We start from the raw sequence: 21,093 nt of genomic DNA, 5'->3' as shown, positions 1-21,093 counted from the left end.
TTCCAGTTTGGAAGCTCCAGCCGATCAGCTGTCCACTGAACGATTTACATGCTCTCTCTCTGTCTTTGCACCTTTCAGCCGACCCTCTGGTGGGAAGCATCGCCACACAGTACCTGACCAACAGAACAGAGCATGACAGAATAGCCAAACAATGGACGAAGAGATACGCCACATAGACTCCCCGCCGCGAAGCATCCCCTCCTTTACCTCCCTCACCCTTCACTGTACCTCTCTCTACCTCTCGCTCTCACCCATAGTCTGTCAAAGCACACTCACTAAGTGCAACGGTATACCTGCCCTCCTATCACCCTCGTCCTCCTCCTCTTCCTCCACCCCGACATTTTATTTACCTTTTCTGTGTAAAAAAAAAAAAAAAAAAAATCAAACAAGACAAAAAAATGTCCTTTGTTCCTTGTTGACTTGAAAGCTTCTTTTTTATACAAAGAGTAGATTGGGATTTTTATTTTCCAATATCTGAATGTTGGAAGTATTGTATTGGAGAAAAAACACAGAATATTATTATTACCATACGCATTGTCCTCCAGCTATACAGTACAGTATGTATTCTCATTTTCTTAGTGGCACCTGGAACAAACATGCAGAATATATGCTTTTACTTTGTTTTCCTTGTTTTTTTGTTTTGTATTTGTCATCAATATGTTATCTGCATGGAACAGGAAGGTTTGCGTCAATGGATCCTTCATGCTTTTTAACTTCCTCTGATTTTGTTTGTACTGTATGTATTTTTTCAAAGGCTTTTGAGGCAGACCACAAAAGTATAGGTCTGCCTGTGAAAGAGGCAGGACTTGTATATTTACTGGCTACCCGCCACCTCTGCAATTGCAGAGTGGTTTGTTGTGCACTTGTATTACTGAAGCACCCAATAAAACACACTGTGGTTGGCTTGTGAGAAAACACTCGGCTCTGTCTGGGGTTTGTGTGTGACTGCAGCCTCTGTGTTGTGAAATATTTAGACCTACTCAGTGACCCTCCATTCATTCGGCCCAGCTCTCATCTCATCTGCTTTTATGTCTCACACACACCTGATTATTAAACTTTACAGTCGGAAACGTCTGCCCAAATAAAATAAAGTTCTCCTCAGATATCGGCTTTAGTGGGGCGTGGCCCATTATGGCTCCTGCCATATCCTGTAGCTTTTACAACCACCATCAAGGAGATGTGATTTTATTTTTATCTGTTAGTCTTTATCTGCAGGGTGAAACTCATGAATGGATCTCTGTGATGTTCTGAGGATAGACCTTTGGGCCAAGGAAGAAGTGACTGTCTGGCAATGATCCAGATCTGGGATGTCCTTTGTTAATTGAGCTTGATCACAATCCTGAGGTCATGTTTCCAGGATAAAGAACAAACCGAAGTACTCTTGTTACTGTAAGGAAACAGCTTTTTGATGTATGTTGAAGTACATTTAAATTGATACTATAACCTCAACTGTACATTGTGTGTAGTGCTAATTGGCAAATGTTAGCATGCTAACTCACTGAACTAAGATGCTGAACATGCTATAAACATTACACCTGCTTACACCTCCATGTTAGCCATTGTCATTCTGAGCAGGTTAGCATTTAGCTCAAAGCACTGCTGTGCCTCAGTACAGCCTCACAGAGCAGCTAGCACGACTGCCGTTCGAACTGTATTCACATTAAGACAAGACAGAGCCTGCACTACATACACACAGATCTTATATCTACACATTTCATATCTTAACAGAACTAATCTTCTTTTTCCACCACTCCAGACCAGATTTCAACATTTTCTAAACGAACAACACCCAACCAAGTAATTGGTGAGTTTCATTGAGATGAGGGTTTTTCCAGCAAACAGCACACAAGAATTTTGCTACCATAATAAATAGTAGTATATAGTCAGAACAGGGTGACACAGGCCTCTATGGTACACTTAACAATCCCAAAATAGATCAATTTAATCCAAATCTTTGAATATGACTCAGAGGGGATTTACAGCAGATGGCTTGTGAGACTGTTGTGTGGCATAGAAAGATGTAAAATCATGGTACCTGACTTTTTCATCATCCTGTGTTTTATGTCGCAGCTTCATTGTCCACCAAACGGGACGTTTGGAGGGTTAAGATGTGTTGGTCAGCTTTCCAAAAATTCCTGCACGTCGGCGAAGTCTCTTTTTATGGCTGAGACTTTCTTATCGAACTGTCTGCATGACGTAGTGTATGTGACCTCGCACAGCCATGAAAGAAACACCCTGCAGACTTACAGGCGGTGTGTGTGTGTGTTTGGGTCATGGCCACCTGTGAACAAAGGACCCCGTGGCTGCTCACCATGGTTTACTGCATGAAAAATCTCAATGCCATAGAGGCGTAGGAGTGTGTTTGGTGTGCCCCTCATGTGTCGAAGCCAACGTGTCACTTGGCAAGAAATTCGTTGTGTCGATGCCCATACAGCACGAGGCCAGTGTTGCACATTTAAAGCAACTAAGTCAGAGCACACCACTGCATGAAAGCAGCCTTTTCACTTTCTTTCAGAGTGTCACACCCGTAATTAGACGGGTCAAGTAGAGACCTCTGTAAAACTCATCATCCCTGGTGTTGAATTTGTGCGAGAAATAGCATTTTTCTACATCAACAAACCCTCAAGCTGCAGGGGTCTCTGATAAACGCATGGGCAGAAAGCTAAAGGAATCAATCCACCTCTGCTTGCATGCCGGGTGATGCATTAGTTCGATTCAGCATGCATCCTTCTTTTGAATATGACAGCAGACGATGTCGGTTTCAGAATCGTAAAATATGGGCCTTGTGTCTGGGTCTTCTTGGAGGTAGGCTGTACAGGCCTCCCCATCACACAGCCACTCCCCTTAGGATCCGTGTTTTTATCTTTCTTCCTCTGAGGCATGACTTCTGTAGCCTCGCACGGCTCTATGGTGTAACTCTGAATGCTGCAGTGTTGTTAACGCGTCTCATGACATCGATGCTAACACTTGAGTCTGTGCATTTTGCAGAAATGCCTGATTTACCTTTGGTCTGAAATTTTCCCTTTTTAATTGCAGTGAAATATTCTAATCTCCACCTCCAGGTGTTTCCAGAAAATCCAAATTTGTGCTCACGAGCAAATCCTGGATCTTGGTGTAGTTTTTGTGCCAAGGTAAGAAAAGGAGCAGGACTGTTGTCTGTGTTATGTGGCCTGTAGTAGAGCCAAGGCTTTCTCTGCTCTATTATCTGATCTTGTGGAATAACACCACGATAAGGTCACCACGGCTTTAATTCTGGCCTGCCACACATTCTAAATCATCACCACTCATGTGTGTGTCATTGCATTGAAGAGCTTTACCTGGTGTAAAAACAGGCCTGACTCATTGCTGACATCACATAAAACAAGATTTAACTGTGCTAGTAGTTTACAGCATCGACCGGTTCAGGTCTTAGCAGCTGTGGGATCTTCCTCTATATTATCCAGAGAGATATCGCTCTAATCAGCTGGTAGTTTGACTTTTAGAGCGTTAAAACAAAGTATTTCCCTCACATGAAAATCTGCACCACCTCCTGTTTGATCAACGGTCTCTATCCCGTCTGATCAGACCATGACTGCAAATAAAAACATGGAAGTTGTTCATTAGACTTCATTCTGTATGATAATTGATGATGGTTCTGGTGTGTTGTGCAGTTCCAGGATGTCTGGTAACAATATGGACTGGTGGTCCATGAAACAAATCATCTTGGCAAACACAAGCACCTCCTGTCCTCAGAGTTACTGTACAATAAACATTTTACAGAGCATATCCACAGCACACAACCAGCACAAGGGCAAATTTCTCAATGGAAATGTCTGCAAAAGATCAATTTTACAAGGTACAAGATTTATTTATTTATCATTCTACAACACGGTTGTGTCACGGCATGCTAGAGGTAGTCCCTTTATGATACACACAAAACAAAGATTATATAAGTGGATGAATAAATAATAAGTCATAAAAATAAACTATGTTTCATGGCGGAGGGGGGAGGATGAGGTGGGGAGGCTCCCTGCTCTGTAGTCTGGTGGTGCAGCAGTGGATACTCTGTGCAGCCACCTCACCTCACCTCACTGATAGGTGGGTACCAACGATGACTACATATTTCTACAATAAATTAAGCAATGAATCATCATGTAGGAGTAGGACAGTTGGTAAACAAGCTACATTCTTACCTATAATATTAAATATATCCATGCTTACCATACTCCAAACCACAGAGGCTTCTTGGCATCAACAAACAATGTGTCCCAGCTCGCCAAAGTGACTCATCATTATAGTGAAAGTCACAAAAAAATGTCTCAAATGTATTTCTGATTCAGTATAATATGAGTAACACTTTACGGCCTTGTCTCATAACGGTTCAGGTACACTTTTGTCAAAGTCAGAGTGTCTCTTGCGAAGCTTTTCCTCTGCCTGTCGAGAGAATCGAGGTATTTCACAAGAGGAAAAAAGTAAAGTGCTTGACTGCGAATGAGGATTTGAAAAGAGTGGGTGATCTTTAGTGAGATCCAAAGTATTCAAAACAGACGGAATGGGCCTGATGAGGAAAAGCCTTTGTTGCATTACAAATCACACAACATGCCTTGGCAGTGTGTCATATTTTGGCATCATGAATTAGTCATACAACAAAAGCTTTTAAGCAGAGGACCGAGTCGGCTCTTGACTCACTCTGTTTTTAACAGATTTGGTACTCCAGGTCGGATCCTGGTACAAGCAGCGTTACAGATCACATACTTTACATTTTAATGATCGTTCTGATCGGCCAGTGGTATGCATGAATAATAAGATGGACATTAGTCTGCTTGCCAATCTGGCTAAAGCCTGTACGTCTGTATTAATGGGTGTTGATTCACCAAAGATTAGAGGAAAGGATTAGGTTAATGTGTTGCTGTAATGAAATCTGTCTGAATTAAACAGCATTTGCTGGATCTGAACCCTATATCAAGTTCTTCAGTGACTCCTGAAGGTGTGTGCAGGATACTATTGGAGCACAGATCTAGTCATTTAACCCCGCTGTGAATCATGCATCCTCGGTTTGAATGCTTCACCCGGTGTATGCGTCATACAGCTTCAATGAAGTGTTGAAACAGACAGATGAAAAGGTTTCTTCTTTCTTTAACTGTAAAGAAACTGAATGAGACTTAAAGGGGTTTGAGCACATGCTCCTGTCAAAACTTTGGCACAGCAAGGTTCACAATTTGACAAGATTACCCTGTTAACCTTTCAGAATCACACATCTGCCAGCAGGTAACAGTACATAATGTACTTCACATCTCATTTAATTGCTCTAAGGTGCTATTTCCACCTTACAAATCTCTTAATCTGTAATTTATTAGTAATTGCAGCAGATGCAGTCCAAATAAGAAGGTTTTCAAATGTTGATTGCACATGATGGATGCAGGAAGTGCAGAGAACTGACGCCTTTTAATACAAAAATGCAAACTGTTTCCATTATCTGCTTGAACCTGTGAAAAAGTCCTCTTAGTTTGCATGTGGTGAATATTTTCAACCCTTGGGCCCGAGGATAACACCTTGTGAGTCATGACTAATTCCAGATGTGGTCAGTTCAAGTGGGTTTTCAGTTTCATTCTCTGCAGCCTGTGATGCAACAATTTAGTCATCGCTTGAGTTCGTTTAGATTAACCCTCTGAGCATAGTAAACAACACACCACACCTCCACATTTTCTCCTTTAAATTATGAAAATGAACTGGTGATGCATTTTCTTCACAGATTTTAATCACATAATCTCATAAATTCTGAGTTTTTATGGTTGTCTGTCAAATGTAGAGTTACAGTCGTAAAAATCTATTAATTTATTTGTTAAATTCTGGTTGTTATTTGTAATAATAATAATAATAATAATAATAATCAGGTAAATTCTCAGGTGGAATACTGAAGTTCACAACTCAAAGTTCACAAGTTCGACCTCCTGTTGCAACCACGTGCCGTCAAATATTCACCGGAGCACCGGTGGTGTTGAATCCCAGCAATTAACGTTAAATCGGTCAAATTAGATGCGTTTAGTTGAGTTAATCTGTATTAAACTCATACGGTGCAGGCTGCTCTGTTTCCAGAGGAGCACCGGTGCCGTACAGCCCACTGCAGCCGCAGTAGGCTACTTCCGTTCCGCAGAGGGCGACAGGCACCAGCTAGCCAAGACTGTGGCGGAGGTCCAGACACAATAGACCGGGTAAGTTTTAATAGTGAGCAAAATAGATGATTTAAGGTCGATTTTTTACCTAGTGGCCAAAGTAGACGAATCGGTCTGCTGCCTGTGTGCGTTTCCGGGCGAAGTCGAAGGTCAGTTTGTCGGTACTCACGCTGAAAAGACCGCAAACAAACAAGACGGTCGTGGTTAGTCGGTCGCACGAAAAAGGGGCTCCGGCTATGTGCTGGAACGGAGTCGTTCCTGGCTGCTAACTGACGCGTTTAATGTTTCGTTGTCACATGAAGCCTTGAGATACATCTGCGTACCCCCGGTTTTAACACACATTAACACGACATTGTGTGCAATAACCAGGACGACACACGTCTAAATTTGTGTTACGGTTACCCGGTTGTCTGTTCACTCATTAAGGATGCTTAGCAAGCAGCTGCCCCCCCCCCCTCCCTCGCCACACACAAACACACACACACAGTTCAAGAAGTAGTCTCATCCCTGAAGTCGTTGGGCCTGAGTGTTCGTTGCCAGATTGGGGTGGGTGGGGGGTGCAGGTATCTGTAACTCTGTGTAGGGGGGGGTCACCACCACAACCACCACGGTAAGCTAAATAAACATCTACATTCAGTGGAATTGAACTATTACAGCAGTCTTAGCTTCGAGTTAACGGTTGTGAAATGGTTAACTTAAATGCGAACTGTGCGCTCAGCTAGCTCGTCGGCTAACGGCAGTTGGTTCACCGTCACGGAAACGTTAGCTAACGTTCAATAAATAGGTGGAAAATAGCAGCGCTGGAGCTAACAGCTTTGTTTGAGCTCCTTCTCCTCCTACACACACACCACACACACACACACACACACAGGTGGAGCAACCAGTTCAACAGATGATTACGAGCATAATTTCCCAGCTAATACGTCTACACTGACTGTAAATATGCTTCTTATGTGATGTTATGAGTGTTTGCCTGAAGTTGCTAATGTCATCACAGTGAAATACAAGATTTCTATTATCAGAAGAATATGGTAGCTTAAATAGTACCAATGAGTTTGTCAGTAGGTCTCCCAGCTGCTGTGGAAGCTCACCAGCAGTTGCTTATGAAATCATGCAAATGACTGTTTATAAATAGTGAAAGTGGCTTGTGAATTCTGAAACCATCAGCTATTGTTGCCACTTGGAGGGCAAATTAGCATCTGCTTTGGCTATGGTTAGAAATCATTGTGAAACTGCTCCACCTCTTGCAGCTGTGGTGTCAATAGGCTCACTTTGCTCCCATGCTCTCTGCCTCAGGTCCCGGCTCTTCTCCAATCCAAACCGGTATGTCGGATGAGGATTCCCGTGCCAGCACCAGCTCTTCCTCGTCGCCGCCGTCCTCCAGCCAAACCAGACAGAGGGACACGCTTTGCAAAAAGAAACGGGAGAGCAAAGCCAGCATGAGCAAGACCTCCAAGCTGCTTTCGACCAGCGCCAAAAGGTTAGAATAACACCCCAGATCAAAAAGTCATCAATCAATCATTATATTCTCATATAGCTCAGGATATGTCTCACAATCAGTCATTTCGCCCTTAGCTTTAATCTGAATTCCTTTTGATAGCAATTTGGGATTTCTCTTGAGACGGAGGCTACTTTTAGCAGAAATACTAACAGCTGTTGTTGCATTTCAGCTGATTTCATGCATGGATAAATGAACAAAAGTTACCCCACATTGAGATATTTGAGTGCAGCTACAATGAAGTTGGATAGAAAAAGATTTTCAGAAGCATCAACGGCAGATTTCAAAAGAACAAGCAGTGCTTTCTAGTACTTCCACCTGGCACCATCGTTCAGCAGTCATATAGGAGGAAATCTATGGTCAAAGAGGAACACAAGCTAATTCCTCCTCAGACAGTAGTGTCAACAGACCAAAACGTACACAGTCACAAGATGAGTGGAGTGAGTGACTCAAAGCTTCCTTTTTCTCCTCTGAATCACTCTTCTTGGTCTTATTATAGCGTACTTTCACAATCATTGTTGCTCTTTGTTTACACGAGAAACCGATAGCAGAAATTACATTACTCACATACTGATGAAATGAAGAAGGTTGCATCTGTAAGTAATCCAAAATGTGCATCTCGTTTTATAAGAGGATGACTGAATTTGTGTCCTTGGAAGATGCATTATTTTATTTTTCTCATGGTTGAAGAGAGTCTTTGTAATGATCAGTGACTGGTCTGATTTGTTGTGTGTGCAGGATTCAGAAAGAGCTGGCTGATATCACACTGGACCCTCCGCCAAACTGCAGGTGAGTTTCAGTCTTTGCTTAAAGTCGTAGTTGTTTGTACAGCTGTGTAATCAGGAGGAATACACTATCCCACACTACAGATTAATAAAGGCGTGAGGCTGTAACTAGTGTTAATGTAACATTAACAAAGAAACAGCAATAAATGTGGATCCAACACTGACACCTGATCAGTTTAGAGAGGTCAGGTGGCCTTGAGGTGGATACTGAGACGTTATATCAGGCTATGCATCACGTGTACTCATAAACTGGCACGTTTATAAAACTGCAGTATTTCTTTTTAATCCAGACAGAAGAGGTGAACTGACTGACACAGGCTCGAGGCTCTGAATCTGATAGTAATATAATAAATCTAAATCTGATAGTTGTCCATATTTGTGTGTTTTTTAACCTACATGGTGAACAAGCGTCTTTGACAATAATCTGATTTTTTTATGAAATATCCCTTTCATACATGTTTTAAGACATGTAAAAATACTTTAAGTAATAATTTGTTTCTGATTTGGTTTTTCCACAAGTTCAATTATTTTATTTATATTTATTAAAATTACATCTGCTTCTCCATCATTGAAAAATTCAGAATTAGAATATGCTAATGTTTTCCATTTTAAAAGTTAAACTGTGGACACAAGATGTCTCCTGTTTCACTGAGAAGTCCATCCTCGGTGTTTGTGCATTGGAGGCTTCGAGGTTCCACATCACTCTGGTCATCTAAGATCAATTTTGGACCATAACTGGCCTCCAAACTGGTTGAAATCCTGTTTTGTACAAATCTGTTGGACTGAGATGTCTGCAGATGAATGTGTAAACAGCCTTCTAGTGTCAAACTGCTCATACTTCATTCTGTAGAGTGAAGCAGCAAGTGAAAAACATGTGTGTCTGGAGGTGGACTGTGGACATTTTCAAACTGAAAAATAAACTTGTCAGAGATGTATATTGACGACAGTGCTTCCAAATTACCTCAATTAAATTTTTGCATGTTGCACTACAGTTTCTTGTCACATCTTTTCAACATACTCAGATACTAAAGTTTCTGTGGTTAACTAAAATTGTCTGATATTGACTGTGCCTCTTTGTCAGTCCGGTTCTTATAACTCCACATTATTTCTTATAAGTGTTGATGTTTGAACACCAACATTATTTTGAGGCCTGTGCAGAATGTAATTATGTATGGTGTTTGACTGACAGCCACTAAGAAACCACAATGAAAATGGATTGGTGACATTCTCTAAGTCCATTTGCATTAAAGGTAATAAAACCAAGATATTTCCTCTTTAATCCATTCAGAACAGGTGGATTATCGTGCACTATTAAATTCACCATTACAGTTGTTTTCAGCAACAAAACTTGACAAAATGTTCTTATTTTCAGTTGAAGAATCTAAATAAAACCCTTCTCAGGCACTCAGAGTTGGTTTAAGGTGACGGGTGAATCTCGTCTTATTTCAGACAAAAATGCAAACGTTTGATGGTTCCAGCTTCTCAAATGAGAGGATTTGCTGCTTTTCTTAGACTTATACAATAAGAAGCTTAATATTTTGTAGGTTTGAACTCAACATGAGCAGTTTGAATATGTAACATCGGATTCTGGGAAATTCTCATGGACATTTTTCACATATTTTTGGCATTTATTGATTAAGTTGAGTTGTTGGGAAAATAATGGACAAATTAAATGCAAATAAAAATACTAGTTATTCATGTGATATTTAGTATGAGAGCTTGCGTATGGCGAACCCTTCTGCAGCTTGGTTAACTGTAGAGTTGTGATTTGAAAAACGATCCTTAAAACTGGATGGTCTGGGTTCAGGCTCCCTTTGCAGCAGGTATGCTCCCTCCTGGAATGTCCTGAGGCGAATCACTGAAGCCCTCCCTACTTCAGGCTGCTATTCTGCAGCTGAGCCTGACCTCTGACCTCCCTGTGAAAGTAGAGAGGCAGAGGAATCTCTCCCATCAAGGCTCAGTAGATCAAACAGCTGACCTCAGGCCACAGACCATCGATATGAACACTGTCTGGATATTTTCTGCCAGCTGGAGAGGAACAGTTTGGTATTTTTTCAGTCATCAAAACATGCTGTTTCTACTTTGTTGTTGCTGCTGCCACTTGTCTTCAGACTTTCCCTCATGTTTAAAACAGCAGCTTCTCAGGCTGTTTCTTGGTGGGAGAACTAGCTATTCTTCTCTCACTACCTGCCACCTTGCAGGCAACCAGCCTTCATTTGAAAAACAGTCCGTTTTATAAAATCAAGCTATTAGTTTGCTGCAGGGAACCAAGTGGCATGGACACATCTTGTGCTTTGCCACATAACACAAATGTTGTGAGCTGTGTGTTAAAGTAGCGGTAAATTAATTGCAGCAGTCTGAGATAAAACAGTTACACAGCAGTTGTTTAAAATGTTTTCATATTTTTCTGCTGGCTGTCATTCAAATGATGTCATATTGATTGACAGCTTGACTTCCACCTACAAAATTTATATCTAGTTTTTGTAAGACAGGAAATGGAAACATTAGAAATGGTCACATGCATCACAATGCTGACTAAGCTCCCTTTCAAGCTTGGTGAATTTAATTCTTATGTCCTGAGAGTTTCCTCTGAAGCACTGAGTGACAGCCAGAAGATGATTTGTGTCTCTGACTATATCACGACCACAGCGTGACGATGTTCTTGGTAAATTAACGTCATAAACAGTGGATTAAGGATGGATGACTGCAGCTGAAAGCTCTGACACTGAGGACAAAAGCAGTAGCAGGTTTCAGCAACAGGCTTGTGCCATTAAGGCAAATTCATAATGGACTTAGTAATTACAACAATGAAGTGTGACAGCTTAAAATACAGCCTGCCCCAGCACATGATGGATTAAAAGCCATGTTTAATAGTACCTCCTATTATATGACAATGTATTTTGTAATAACTTAAATGATCAAAATGTGAAAATACACTCAAGCTTAGCTTGTTATTTTAGGGGGAGGTAGCATGTCTGCACTTGAGTGATATTAATGAAACTGCAGTGATTTGTGTTGAGCCCCAGCAACCTGGTTGGTACTGTGCCGATTATTTGTTTACTGTTTACTTTATTTTTTCCGTAAAATGATTGGGCCTAAAGCCGGAGTTCTCAATGTCACACAGGTGGCTCTTTTTTTAACCTGGCCAGTTCACCATGGTAACCTCTGCTGCACGTCTAACCTGCTCTGGAGGAGTTGAGTTTCAGAGTTTCAGATTTAAATTGGCTGTAAAAAGCGCCTTCCTTACACTGATTCTTTCCCTGACGATGTTCTGTGTGAGCGATATAGATTCTGAACGGAGCGATATGTTACACAAATGTGCAAACTTGCTGAACTGAATGTTAGTGATGACAGTGAACATCACTTGTTATCTGGAGCTGGATGTCACTCTGCTGCTGCTGCTGCTCTTGATGTTCAAGCTGTGAGACTGTTTAAGTCTACAGTGTACATTTTAATAGAGGCAACATGACTGCTGCCCAGCTGCTTTTAGAAATGCGCACTGCTTTGACTTACCAGAAAGGTTTGTGCTAGTTTTCATTACTGCATCTGATGTCGCTCAAACGATAAATATCTTACATGATATCAATTTTATTTGATCCTGTATCAGATTCTTGCATCCCTCAATGGCTTATCATGAATGCAGACAAAAGTGTGTGTGTGTTTGAGGGAATGTGCTCATATCATTAAAATCAACTACTTGGAAGTCAAAGCCTTTCATGTGGTGGAAGTTTTCATCTGTCTCAGGTCCCGTCATGTCTTTAAACACCCAGTTAAGTAGTCAGTTAAATACATGTTGTAGCTGGTGCCAAACGTCCGTGGTTAACATGGATCAAAAAAACACAGCAGAGCGCAACATCTGCCCCCACACCCCCGAAGAGTTTTGGATCAATACTATTATGTCTTGTATTCATGACCCCAAGGGGTTCAAGACCACATGTTCTGCATGTATAAAGGATAACGGCTGGCCTGCTTTGAGGGAAAATCAATACAGATTACAGATCATGACGCATAGACACACCACTGGGGATTTGCTTTGAACTGAGGCAACTTCAGAATGACGCACAAGGGAAAAGGCTCTCATCACGCCGCATTTAAAGGGAAAATTTTTACGCCTGTTAATCTGCAGAAGTCACTTTGCAGAAATGTATGAGTGGTAATGCATTTTATATTGAAATTGTAATTATTAGACATTAAATGAGACAATTTGCACATGTTACATTTGCTTTCATCCGTCAAAGGCAGTGCAGTTCCAAGATTTCCCCTGATGATTTTCTGTTGATCCTCTGAGCTTCAGACACAATGGAAATATTTCATACAGAATCTACTCCTGCAGCTTATTTGACTTTTGGTGGAATTTCCCTTTAATGACACATGTTGAGCAAGTCTTAAATGGAAGGCGGCAGTTACAGTCAGTTTTGCTTCATCACCTTGTTGCAGAAAGAAAATACAACACCCACATACTCCACCGTGCTGCCAGTAAGCCTCAGTTGTGCAGCGATTCATCAGGTTATGCAAACAGTACATGAATGAGTCTGCGACTTTCATACTGTAGTACGCGCTGCATTGGTTACTTCATTGATGTAGATCCAGTTGCATCTGTTTGAAACAACAGCAGCACATAATCTATGCTGATAATATTGACGGTCTTCCTCAGTGTCTTATTGTTTATTGTCCTGTATTTGCTGTGTGCCTTCTTTGTCCTGTGTGTTTGTAAAGGCTGAGTGTTTGTTTTTCTTTGTCAGCATTACTGATAAGACCATTTGATCTAGAACGGTAAATACGATTGACTGGATGAGAACAAACATTGATTCTATAAAGCAAGTGCAAGGAACTTTGATTTTGTGTTCCCGTGGTGGCCCCTGTGGACAAAAGCAGCCTGAGCAAGACTTGTTTTGAAAGTGAGTGAAGGACTGGACTTATATTTAATACTATTTTTCTTTTTTTAAAGAAAACTGTTTCCATAGCAATAAGGTAGTGTATTACGGTGGATGATCAATAACTATGAAGATGGTGAAACAAAGTAAACTTAAAACAAATAAAAGACTAATTACATACCCGTCTTGGAGGAAGAGAGCCAGTTCAGTGTCAGCTTATTTAGCACCATCCTGTATGGATGTGTGCATTACTCAGTGCTTCCATTTTTGCACAAATCTAAGTGATTGTGAAACGATTTTTTTCTGCCTGCAGTGCTGGCCCAAAAGGAGACAACATCTATGAGTGGAGGTCGACCATCCTGGGACCGCCGGGCTCCGTGTACGAGGGAGGCGTCTTCTTCCTGGACATCGCCTTCACACCCGACTACCCCTTCAAACCCCCCAAGGTACTGATATTAGCACCACATGCCTGTTGGCACTCACACAGCAGCTGATCAAAACTTGAAGTTGTGTACAAACAAGACAAAATGATTTTATTACTTAAATAAAAATCTGAGCACTTCACAGCTGCATGTTGACCCCAGAGACGGCTGTTCCAGAGAAAACTGAAATACATTACTCAGAAATCCTCTAAACTGCACACAGCTGTTTTGTGACTGTATACTGAAAGTAGAGATCTTACACGGGGGAGTTTTGCTCTGCTGTCACATGAAGTCTGGTGTTTTTTATATATATAATCAAATCCCATGAAAAGACTAAAATTTACCTGTCTCTCTATCCTTGCTATTGGTTGCTAGTGCAGATGTAAATCTTGTTTGGGAAGTGTAATGTATATTTACTTCCTTTTAAAAAAAACTGGCTTAATAATTTCCGAAAGCAGCCATGCACTTAGTTGAGTATACATCTGAGTATTTGTTGGGGACTATTGAAAGCCACAGATTTGTCTTAAAATCCAGTGAGTATTCCCAGCAGCAGGATGGTGTATGTGAAATCAACTCAAGATAAAGTTGTGCATGCGTGTGTGTTCAGCAGCGTCATTGAATGATGTGGTTTTAATAGTTTTTGGACAGCAGTTGAGCTCTGTTGCAAAGAGGAATAGCAATTCATTGTCGGTTTTAATAATAATGTAATGGATTTTGTTGACAACAGAAAAACTACAGAATATCACCAGACATTAAAAGAGAAATTAATGATGCATTAAGTTCTTTTTAGTACAATTTAGGTTCAGGTTCAACAGTTGAGCTGGACATTAACTGGACTTTGTCCGAGTAATGTTCGATTGAGCCCATGTGTGAAGAGAGCAGATCATTGTCTGGAGAATAGGCGAGTGTAGGCGATTGGACGAAGTGAAGCTGCCTCGTACTCTTTTCTGCCTGCCTTTATATTGCTTTCTATGCTTTCGTTGGCATTGTGAATATGTCCAAATACATATAGTCGTATCAATGCAAAAACAGTCATCATTACAAGAGTGTCGTCCTCCTGCTGCACGCTCTACCCAGGTGTCACCCCTCGCCTAAACCAAAAGTAGCCTTTCCAGTAAGCGAGAATGCATCTGACGCAAACAGACGTGCTACATGCGTAAAAGAGCAACTCCTGAAAATGTCCGGACGTTGTCTGGGGTTCCTTTGAGAAAGCACGTGTACAAGCAGACCCGTGATCGCCACAAAGCAGGATTTTCTTAAAAACCTTCTCTCTTAAGTTTATAAACAGATTTACAGTCTCCTCCGATCTCTGTGAAAAACTGTGAAAACTGCAGAATGTTGTTGGTCCTGATTTTTGGAAAAACTGGTTAGCAAAGTCCTGCTGAACCGTTTTATCATCCGTTCTCTCCTGAACCCTTTCATCCACTGCAGGCATAAAGGAGATGAACATGCACATGAAGTCGCTTATCAGACATCAGTATGATGGATTTTATTTTTAGCTCGTTGCTGCCTTGTCTGTATATCGTGGATCCACTATACTAAATGGATTCAATGTACTGTATTTTCCACTGTCTGTACACATGAGTAGATGGATAGTTTCATAAAGGTTCATCTGTTTGTCCCACATGATTATTTGGACCAATTAAGCTACTTTGTGCAACAAATATGGTCAGCAATACTAAAACAATAGGATTGAAGAAAAAACAACCTGTTCTGGAGAGATAATAAAACAAGTAGCCATTCGCTACTTTTTTGTATTGGGGTATTTATTAGTGCTCTTTGTTTTTAACTAAATCAAAGCCTTATAGATACAGTATCTTATATATTTCTCAGCCCTCTATTTATTTTTGACAGAATATATGTGGTTTGTGTGTGTGCGAGTGTGTGAGAGAGAGAATGGAAAGTTTGGTTTACTGTGTAAATGTCAGCAGGAAGCAGCCACGTGAAGCTACAAAGAAAAGGGTGGATGTAAGATTTTCAAATATTGCCTATAGACGCCACTTTTATCTGAGAATCAAAGCTGGATGTGCAATGTTGTCACCAATGCTTCTGCGTGTTCGATGCTGCACGGACTGCAGACCTACACTGACACGTAAAAACACATCACATTTCCAGCTGACATTTCCCACAGCTCACTTGTTCCAAAATAATTTTGTTTTCAGTGTTTCTATCCGAACATTTACTGTAAGTAAATCGTTTGCTTTCACCTTCGCCTGTATCGTGATTGACAGGTCACCATGGTAGCAGGATGTCAATTACATGATGATAATAATAAAACATACCTGCTTCATCATTTATTTTCTTGTAAATGGGACCATGTTTACCAAATGAACTTCATGCTGTATTGAAAACTTAAAATTAGCGATTGAGGTCATCATGAGACGTTTACTGAGCTAATAAACCGAGTGAGAAGCAGGATCGTCTTCTCAGAGATTTCTATACAATCTGACTTATTTTTGCAACTAATTGAGTCAACCTCTTTTGGCCATTAGACACAAGGCAGGTTCCCACATTGGCTTCACTTTTCAGACCCACAGACTACATCCATCTCTTTTTGACGGTCTAAGGCAGGCATGTCCAAACTATTTCATCCAGGGCTGTGTGGCTGCAGGTTTTGGTTCCAACCAAGGAGGAGCACACCAGGCTGGACTCATTTAATCAGCTGATCTCAGTCTTCAGCTGATAATTAGGTCACCTCTTGATTGGTTGGAACAAAAACCTGCGGCCCTGGATGGAATAGTTTGGGCATCCCTGGTCTATGGTCAAGGTGGTGTCTCCTGGCATGTAGAAGTACCTCTCTCCAACCACCAGAGGGCTTACATCTCCTGTCTTAAAGCCCTGGTTTCAAAAAAACTGGACTGGGCAGCTACTGTCTGCATCCTCACCAGTAGATGCCACTAAGTCCTACTCACCGGTCCTTTAACATAACATTTACAAACAATATTGTATTATTATAACAATTTATCATTCAACTTTCTGTATTAATAAACCTTTTTAGTTAGACGTTGAGTTACTTTACAGTTGTGTTGGAAAATGCTATATAAAGCTTGCAACATACAAATCTTCCTACAAATGCTGCAACAATATGGAACATTACACATCCTATTACAGGATTATTGGCTGTTCATGTAATTGATGTGGTTAAATCTGTGGATCATCGATAGTAAATGAAGTGTTTTTGCACTCCGTCATTGAACTGCCTTTATGTCTGCAGGTAACATTTCGTACGAGGATCTATCACTGCAACATCAACAGCCAGGGGGTGATCTGTCTGGACATCCTGAAGGACAACTGGAGCCCCGCCCTCACCATCTCCAAGGTGCTGCTGTCCATCTGCTCCCTGCTCACAGACTGTAACCCAGGTAAGACTGAGCCTCGCCGGTTAAAACTGAGCAACTCAAATCAAAGGTATTGAAAGTGCAGGCCGATGAGTGGTCAGCTGCCTGAGGTGGGAAAAACAAGTTCACAGTTTGGTCGTAATGTGTTCAGCACACTGCAACAAGCAGCAAACAGAAAAGTTTCTTTCTTCTTCTGACTCATTTGTTGAAAAACAGCCTGTTTACAGCAGGAAATGGTGGCAGCCGTGTTGTAAAGGGAAGCATATTTCATTTTTTGGTCTATTCAGATCCTCTCGATCTCTGCTGCACCATTCGTGTCACATCAGTTATATGTCCATAAGGAGAGACAAGAGAAGGAGGCAAAACAGAGTATTCAGACTGAGGTGCATTTTCAGAACTGTGATGTGAATCACAGGTTCATTAAATTCTACCCCTAAACTGCAGTTTTCTAGTTTCTGGTTTTACCAAACAGCACGAATCTGAAAGTGGCGTGTAAATGCTGGTAAATGGTGCCACCTTGACAGGAAACCCAGCGTCATCTGGATGTCCTATTGTTTTATAAATGTACTCTGCACGTAAGAGCGAAAGCACACTGGGAGTTTTTCCATCAGGGCCACAGACTGAAGTCAGTTCTGTGCTGCAGGAGACACACGATTTGCTCTGACGAGTGTTTTATTATAAGATCGTGATAGGAGTCGAGCGTCTGATTCCACTCATGTTCACCTAATTTATGCTTTAATGGAAAAAAAATAAACCACTTTCCACTCTGTAAAAGTTGTTTTTGGAATACAGATTTTGATACCGGTAGGCTGAGTGAGTGGAATCAGTACCAACATTTCTAAAAATCCTCTCTTGTTTTTTCCTACGTACCTAAAATTCTTTGTTGTTTATGAAGAGAAATGAGAAGAGCCAGATGTTAATTCAACTACACAAAAACGATGTTCAGAAGCCCTCCAGTCTCTTCTTCTCTCATCATTTCTGTGCACATCAACTTAACATGCAACCTATTTTTCCATTCAGCCGATCCCCTGGTGGGAAGCATCGCCACCCAGTACACGACGAACAGAGCAGAACATGACCGAACAGCCAAACAGTGGACAAAGCGATACGCCACATAAACCCACAGAGGACGGCAGTGGGAGGAGGAAGAGGGGTGGGGGGCTCCGGGTGGTTTGTGTTGGGGGGTTATTTGTATCTCAGATTTTTAGTACTTTATTGTCTGGTATATTTTTTGCTTCCTGATTAAGTTATCTCTGCAAATATGGTAATAAAGGAACACAATGGAAAGGAAGTCGTGTCTGCCTCCTTTGTTCTTTTCCTTTTTTTAAACTTTTACTTTAGACTGTGACACTTTACTTTAAAACTCCCTATTGAGCATTCATAATCAGTATATGAACACACTATCATGTAGTTGTCCTACATGTTTATTGATTGTCATTATATGTTAGTTGTGTTCATTAACAACTGCTGCGTAACTCCTCCAGTTTGCACCCATGACTGCAGGCTGGTTTAAAAAACAAATCATGAATAAAAATATAATAAAACAGTTGCATTAATATTAAATGGGTCTTTACAGGAGAAACTTATTGTTGACAAATACTGTATATTATATATTTGATACACAGACAGAAAAGTATAGAATATCACCAGCCTTGTCTTTTAAAGAATGTCAGAGTTTGGGTGTTTTTTTTATTTACAGTGGCAGGCAAATGGCCAAATTTCTCTTATTGTGAATATTTATTTTTAGGGGCAAAAAGGAAACGAGCTGCATGTAAAAGTTTGGCTGCCCCAAGAGATTTGATCTCTCAGATAACTTTTACCAAGGTGTCTGATCTTAATTAGCTCAATAGTGCTAGGGCTTGTTTCACCATCATCGCTAGGAAACGCCAGGTGATGTGAATTTCAAAGCTTTAGAAATACTCTGACCCCTCAAACCTTGTCCCAACAATCATCAGCCATGGGCTCCTCTCAGCAGCTGCCTGCACTCTGAAAATTAGATGAACTGATGCTCACAATGCAGGAGAAGGCTAAAAGAAGATAGGAACGTGTTTTCAGGTAGTTGTTTCCTCAGTTTGAAATGTAGTAATGAAATGACAGTTAACAAGAACAGTGGAGGTGTGCAGATGCACTGTTCTGCTGTGCAGGGACACCTGCACAAATATGACCTTCATGGAAGAGTCACCACGAAATTCAGTGTCAGAAGTTTGCAAATGAACATCTCAACAAGCCTGGTGCGTTCTGGAAACAGGTCCTGTGGACCGATGAAGTTCAGATACACAGTGAGGAGAAAAAGGGTGCAGAATTTCATGAACAAAACACCTCCCCAGCTATTAAACATGGGGGTGGATTGATCATCCTTCAGGGTTGAGTTGCAGCTAGTGGTCCAAACTTTTGCTTTGGACCCTTTTCCTTTTTTTGCCTAAAATATTAAAGAAATGTGTCATCTTTAACCGTATGCTGTTTGGAAATTGGGCCATCTTTTACTCACTTAGCTAAGGTAAGGTAACCAAACTTTTAAATGCAACTGTAATTTTCTTCTGTAACCAGGTAAAAGTCTCCTTTTCATGGAACACCTGGTAAAGAGAAAAGCATAAAAACATTGTTCCAGCAATAGCAACACAAACTGAGACAACTGTAACACTACAGAGGAGATATTTCAACAAATCTGCGTCTAAGTTGGATCCCAGTGTGTTCACTGTTCAGCTCTTAAAATACTTCTGATGGCTGAAAGCTCTTGAGGATAGCATGTCCTGCCAAGAGTAAACCATTCCACAGAGGCCTGAACTCTGTCCAGACAGCTGAATGTGGTAAATAAATACTCTCACTCTGTTGATAGTACACATGGTTTTCAAACTGACAAGGGGATCTTATTATGAGAGCATCTTTTCCAAAACCCACAATATTTTCTGACAACAAAATAAAAACAGCTCAAGTTAATAGATCACTAATTTTCTAAACACGGTTTTGTACATGTGCAGGAAGTCCCTGCAATTTTTTTAACACATACTTCTGGTCAGTGGTCAGATGTTAATCATTTACATTTACACCAGTCACATGCAGGCCATGCTTGTAGTTGAGCCTGTGAGATTTATGAAACGGTAAGCAAAATGTCACATAAAACGATTAAAGAGTTAATTGAGGACACAGTGTTCCAACCACGCATGTTACAGAGCTTTGGTAACTGGCAAGTCTGCAGATGTCTGGATGAAACGGGGTTTTAGACATTTAGATTAACTATAACTGATGTTTCAGTGATTATATTCCAGAGCAGAAGTGGGACCAAAGTGAAATAAAAATCCTCTGTCTGTGTTAGCCCATGATCTCTTGGTATATGTCAAATATATGCTAACTCTGCACTCTGTGCATTCTGTCCTCACAGTGACAACGCTACATTCTGATGCTAAACGTGTAAGAGTTGCTATGTTCACCATCTCGGTTTAGCGTGTAAGCATGCTAACATTTGCCATTTAGCATTAACCACAAAGCACAGCTGAGGCTGTTGGGAATGTCATTGGTTTTGCAGGTATTTAGTCATAAAACACTGGACAAATTCAAATGTTTACCAGATGTTTGCATACTACAGCAAACTGCTGTTTAAGGTTAGTGTATGTAATCTAGATGTCTAAAAATCTGTCTTTATCTCAGGTTTGACCTTTTCACCTTGACACCTGTACGTCTTTTGACCCGCGAATAATCAAATCTTGATTACTGGGGGTGTTTGGGGACTTCCATGGGGCTTAACAAAATGACAAATAGCACAATTTCACTTTCACCTCACTTCTTACAAGTCGGCGTGTAAAGAAGGGGGTAGTTTTCCTCTACAGATGTAAATCCTGTCATTCTTCATCGGTGTCATCTATAGACTCCTGTCAGTCCGCATTCTCATTGGCTAAACTGAGAAGTCAAACACAGTAACACAACATAAAGTTATTTCAGTCTGCACAAAGTTAAAGCAAGAGGACAGTTTGGGGATTAACTATAAAGAGATCTGAAACTTATACTCGCGCATGTTGAATTTATTGGA

The 21,093-nt window shown here is 40.9% G+C and overlaps 2 protein-coding genes across 2 annotated transcripts in view; both read left to right on the top strand.

The window, feature by feature from the left end:
- ube2e2 (ubiquitin-conjugating enzyme E2E 2) overlaps nt 1–436 on the top strand; it is a 28,780-nt gene extending 28,344 nt beyond the window's left edge. The window contains exon 6 of the mRNA XM_041941632.1: nt 79–436. Coding sequence (XP_041797566.1) covers nt 79–176 — 98 coding nt within the window. The 3' untranslated portion in view covers nt 177–436. The remainder of the gene's footprint in view (nt 1–78) is intronic.
- Nucleotides 437–6,130: 5,694 nt separating this feature from the next.
- Nucleotides 6,131–18,274, top strand: LOC121610226 (ubiquitin-conjugating enzyme E2 E1). The gene is made up of 6 exons (XM_041942239.1): nt 6,131–6,191; nt 7,449–7,632; nt 8,389–8,439; nt 13,623–13,755; nt 16,946–17,093; nt 18,090–18,274. The coding sequence occupies exons 2-6, from the start codon at nt 7,478–7,480 to the stop codon at nt 18,185–18,187; spliced, it is 585 nt and encodes a 194-aa protein (XP_041798173.1). The 5' UTR covers nt 6,131–6,191; nt 7,449–7,477; the 3' UTR covers nt 18,188–18,274.
- The last annotated feature ends 2,819 nt before the right edge of the window (nt 18,275–21,093 follow it).

Source organism: Chelmon rostratus, chromosome 8 (genome assembly GCF_017976325.1).
Source record: "Chelmon rostratus isolate fCheRos1 chromosome 8, fCheRos1.pri, whole genome shotgun sequence".
Classification (NCBI taxonomy): domain Eukaryota; kingdom Metazoa; phylum Chordata; class Actinopteri; order Chaetodontiformes; family Chaetodontidae; genus Chelmon; species Chelmon rostratus.
Note: the sequence above shows the minus strand (reverse complement) of the source record. Positions and strands in the feature narration are given on the sequence as shown.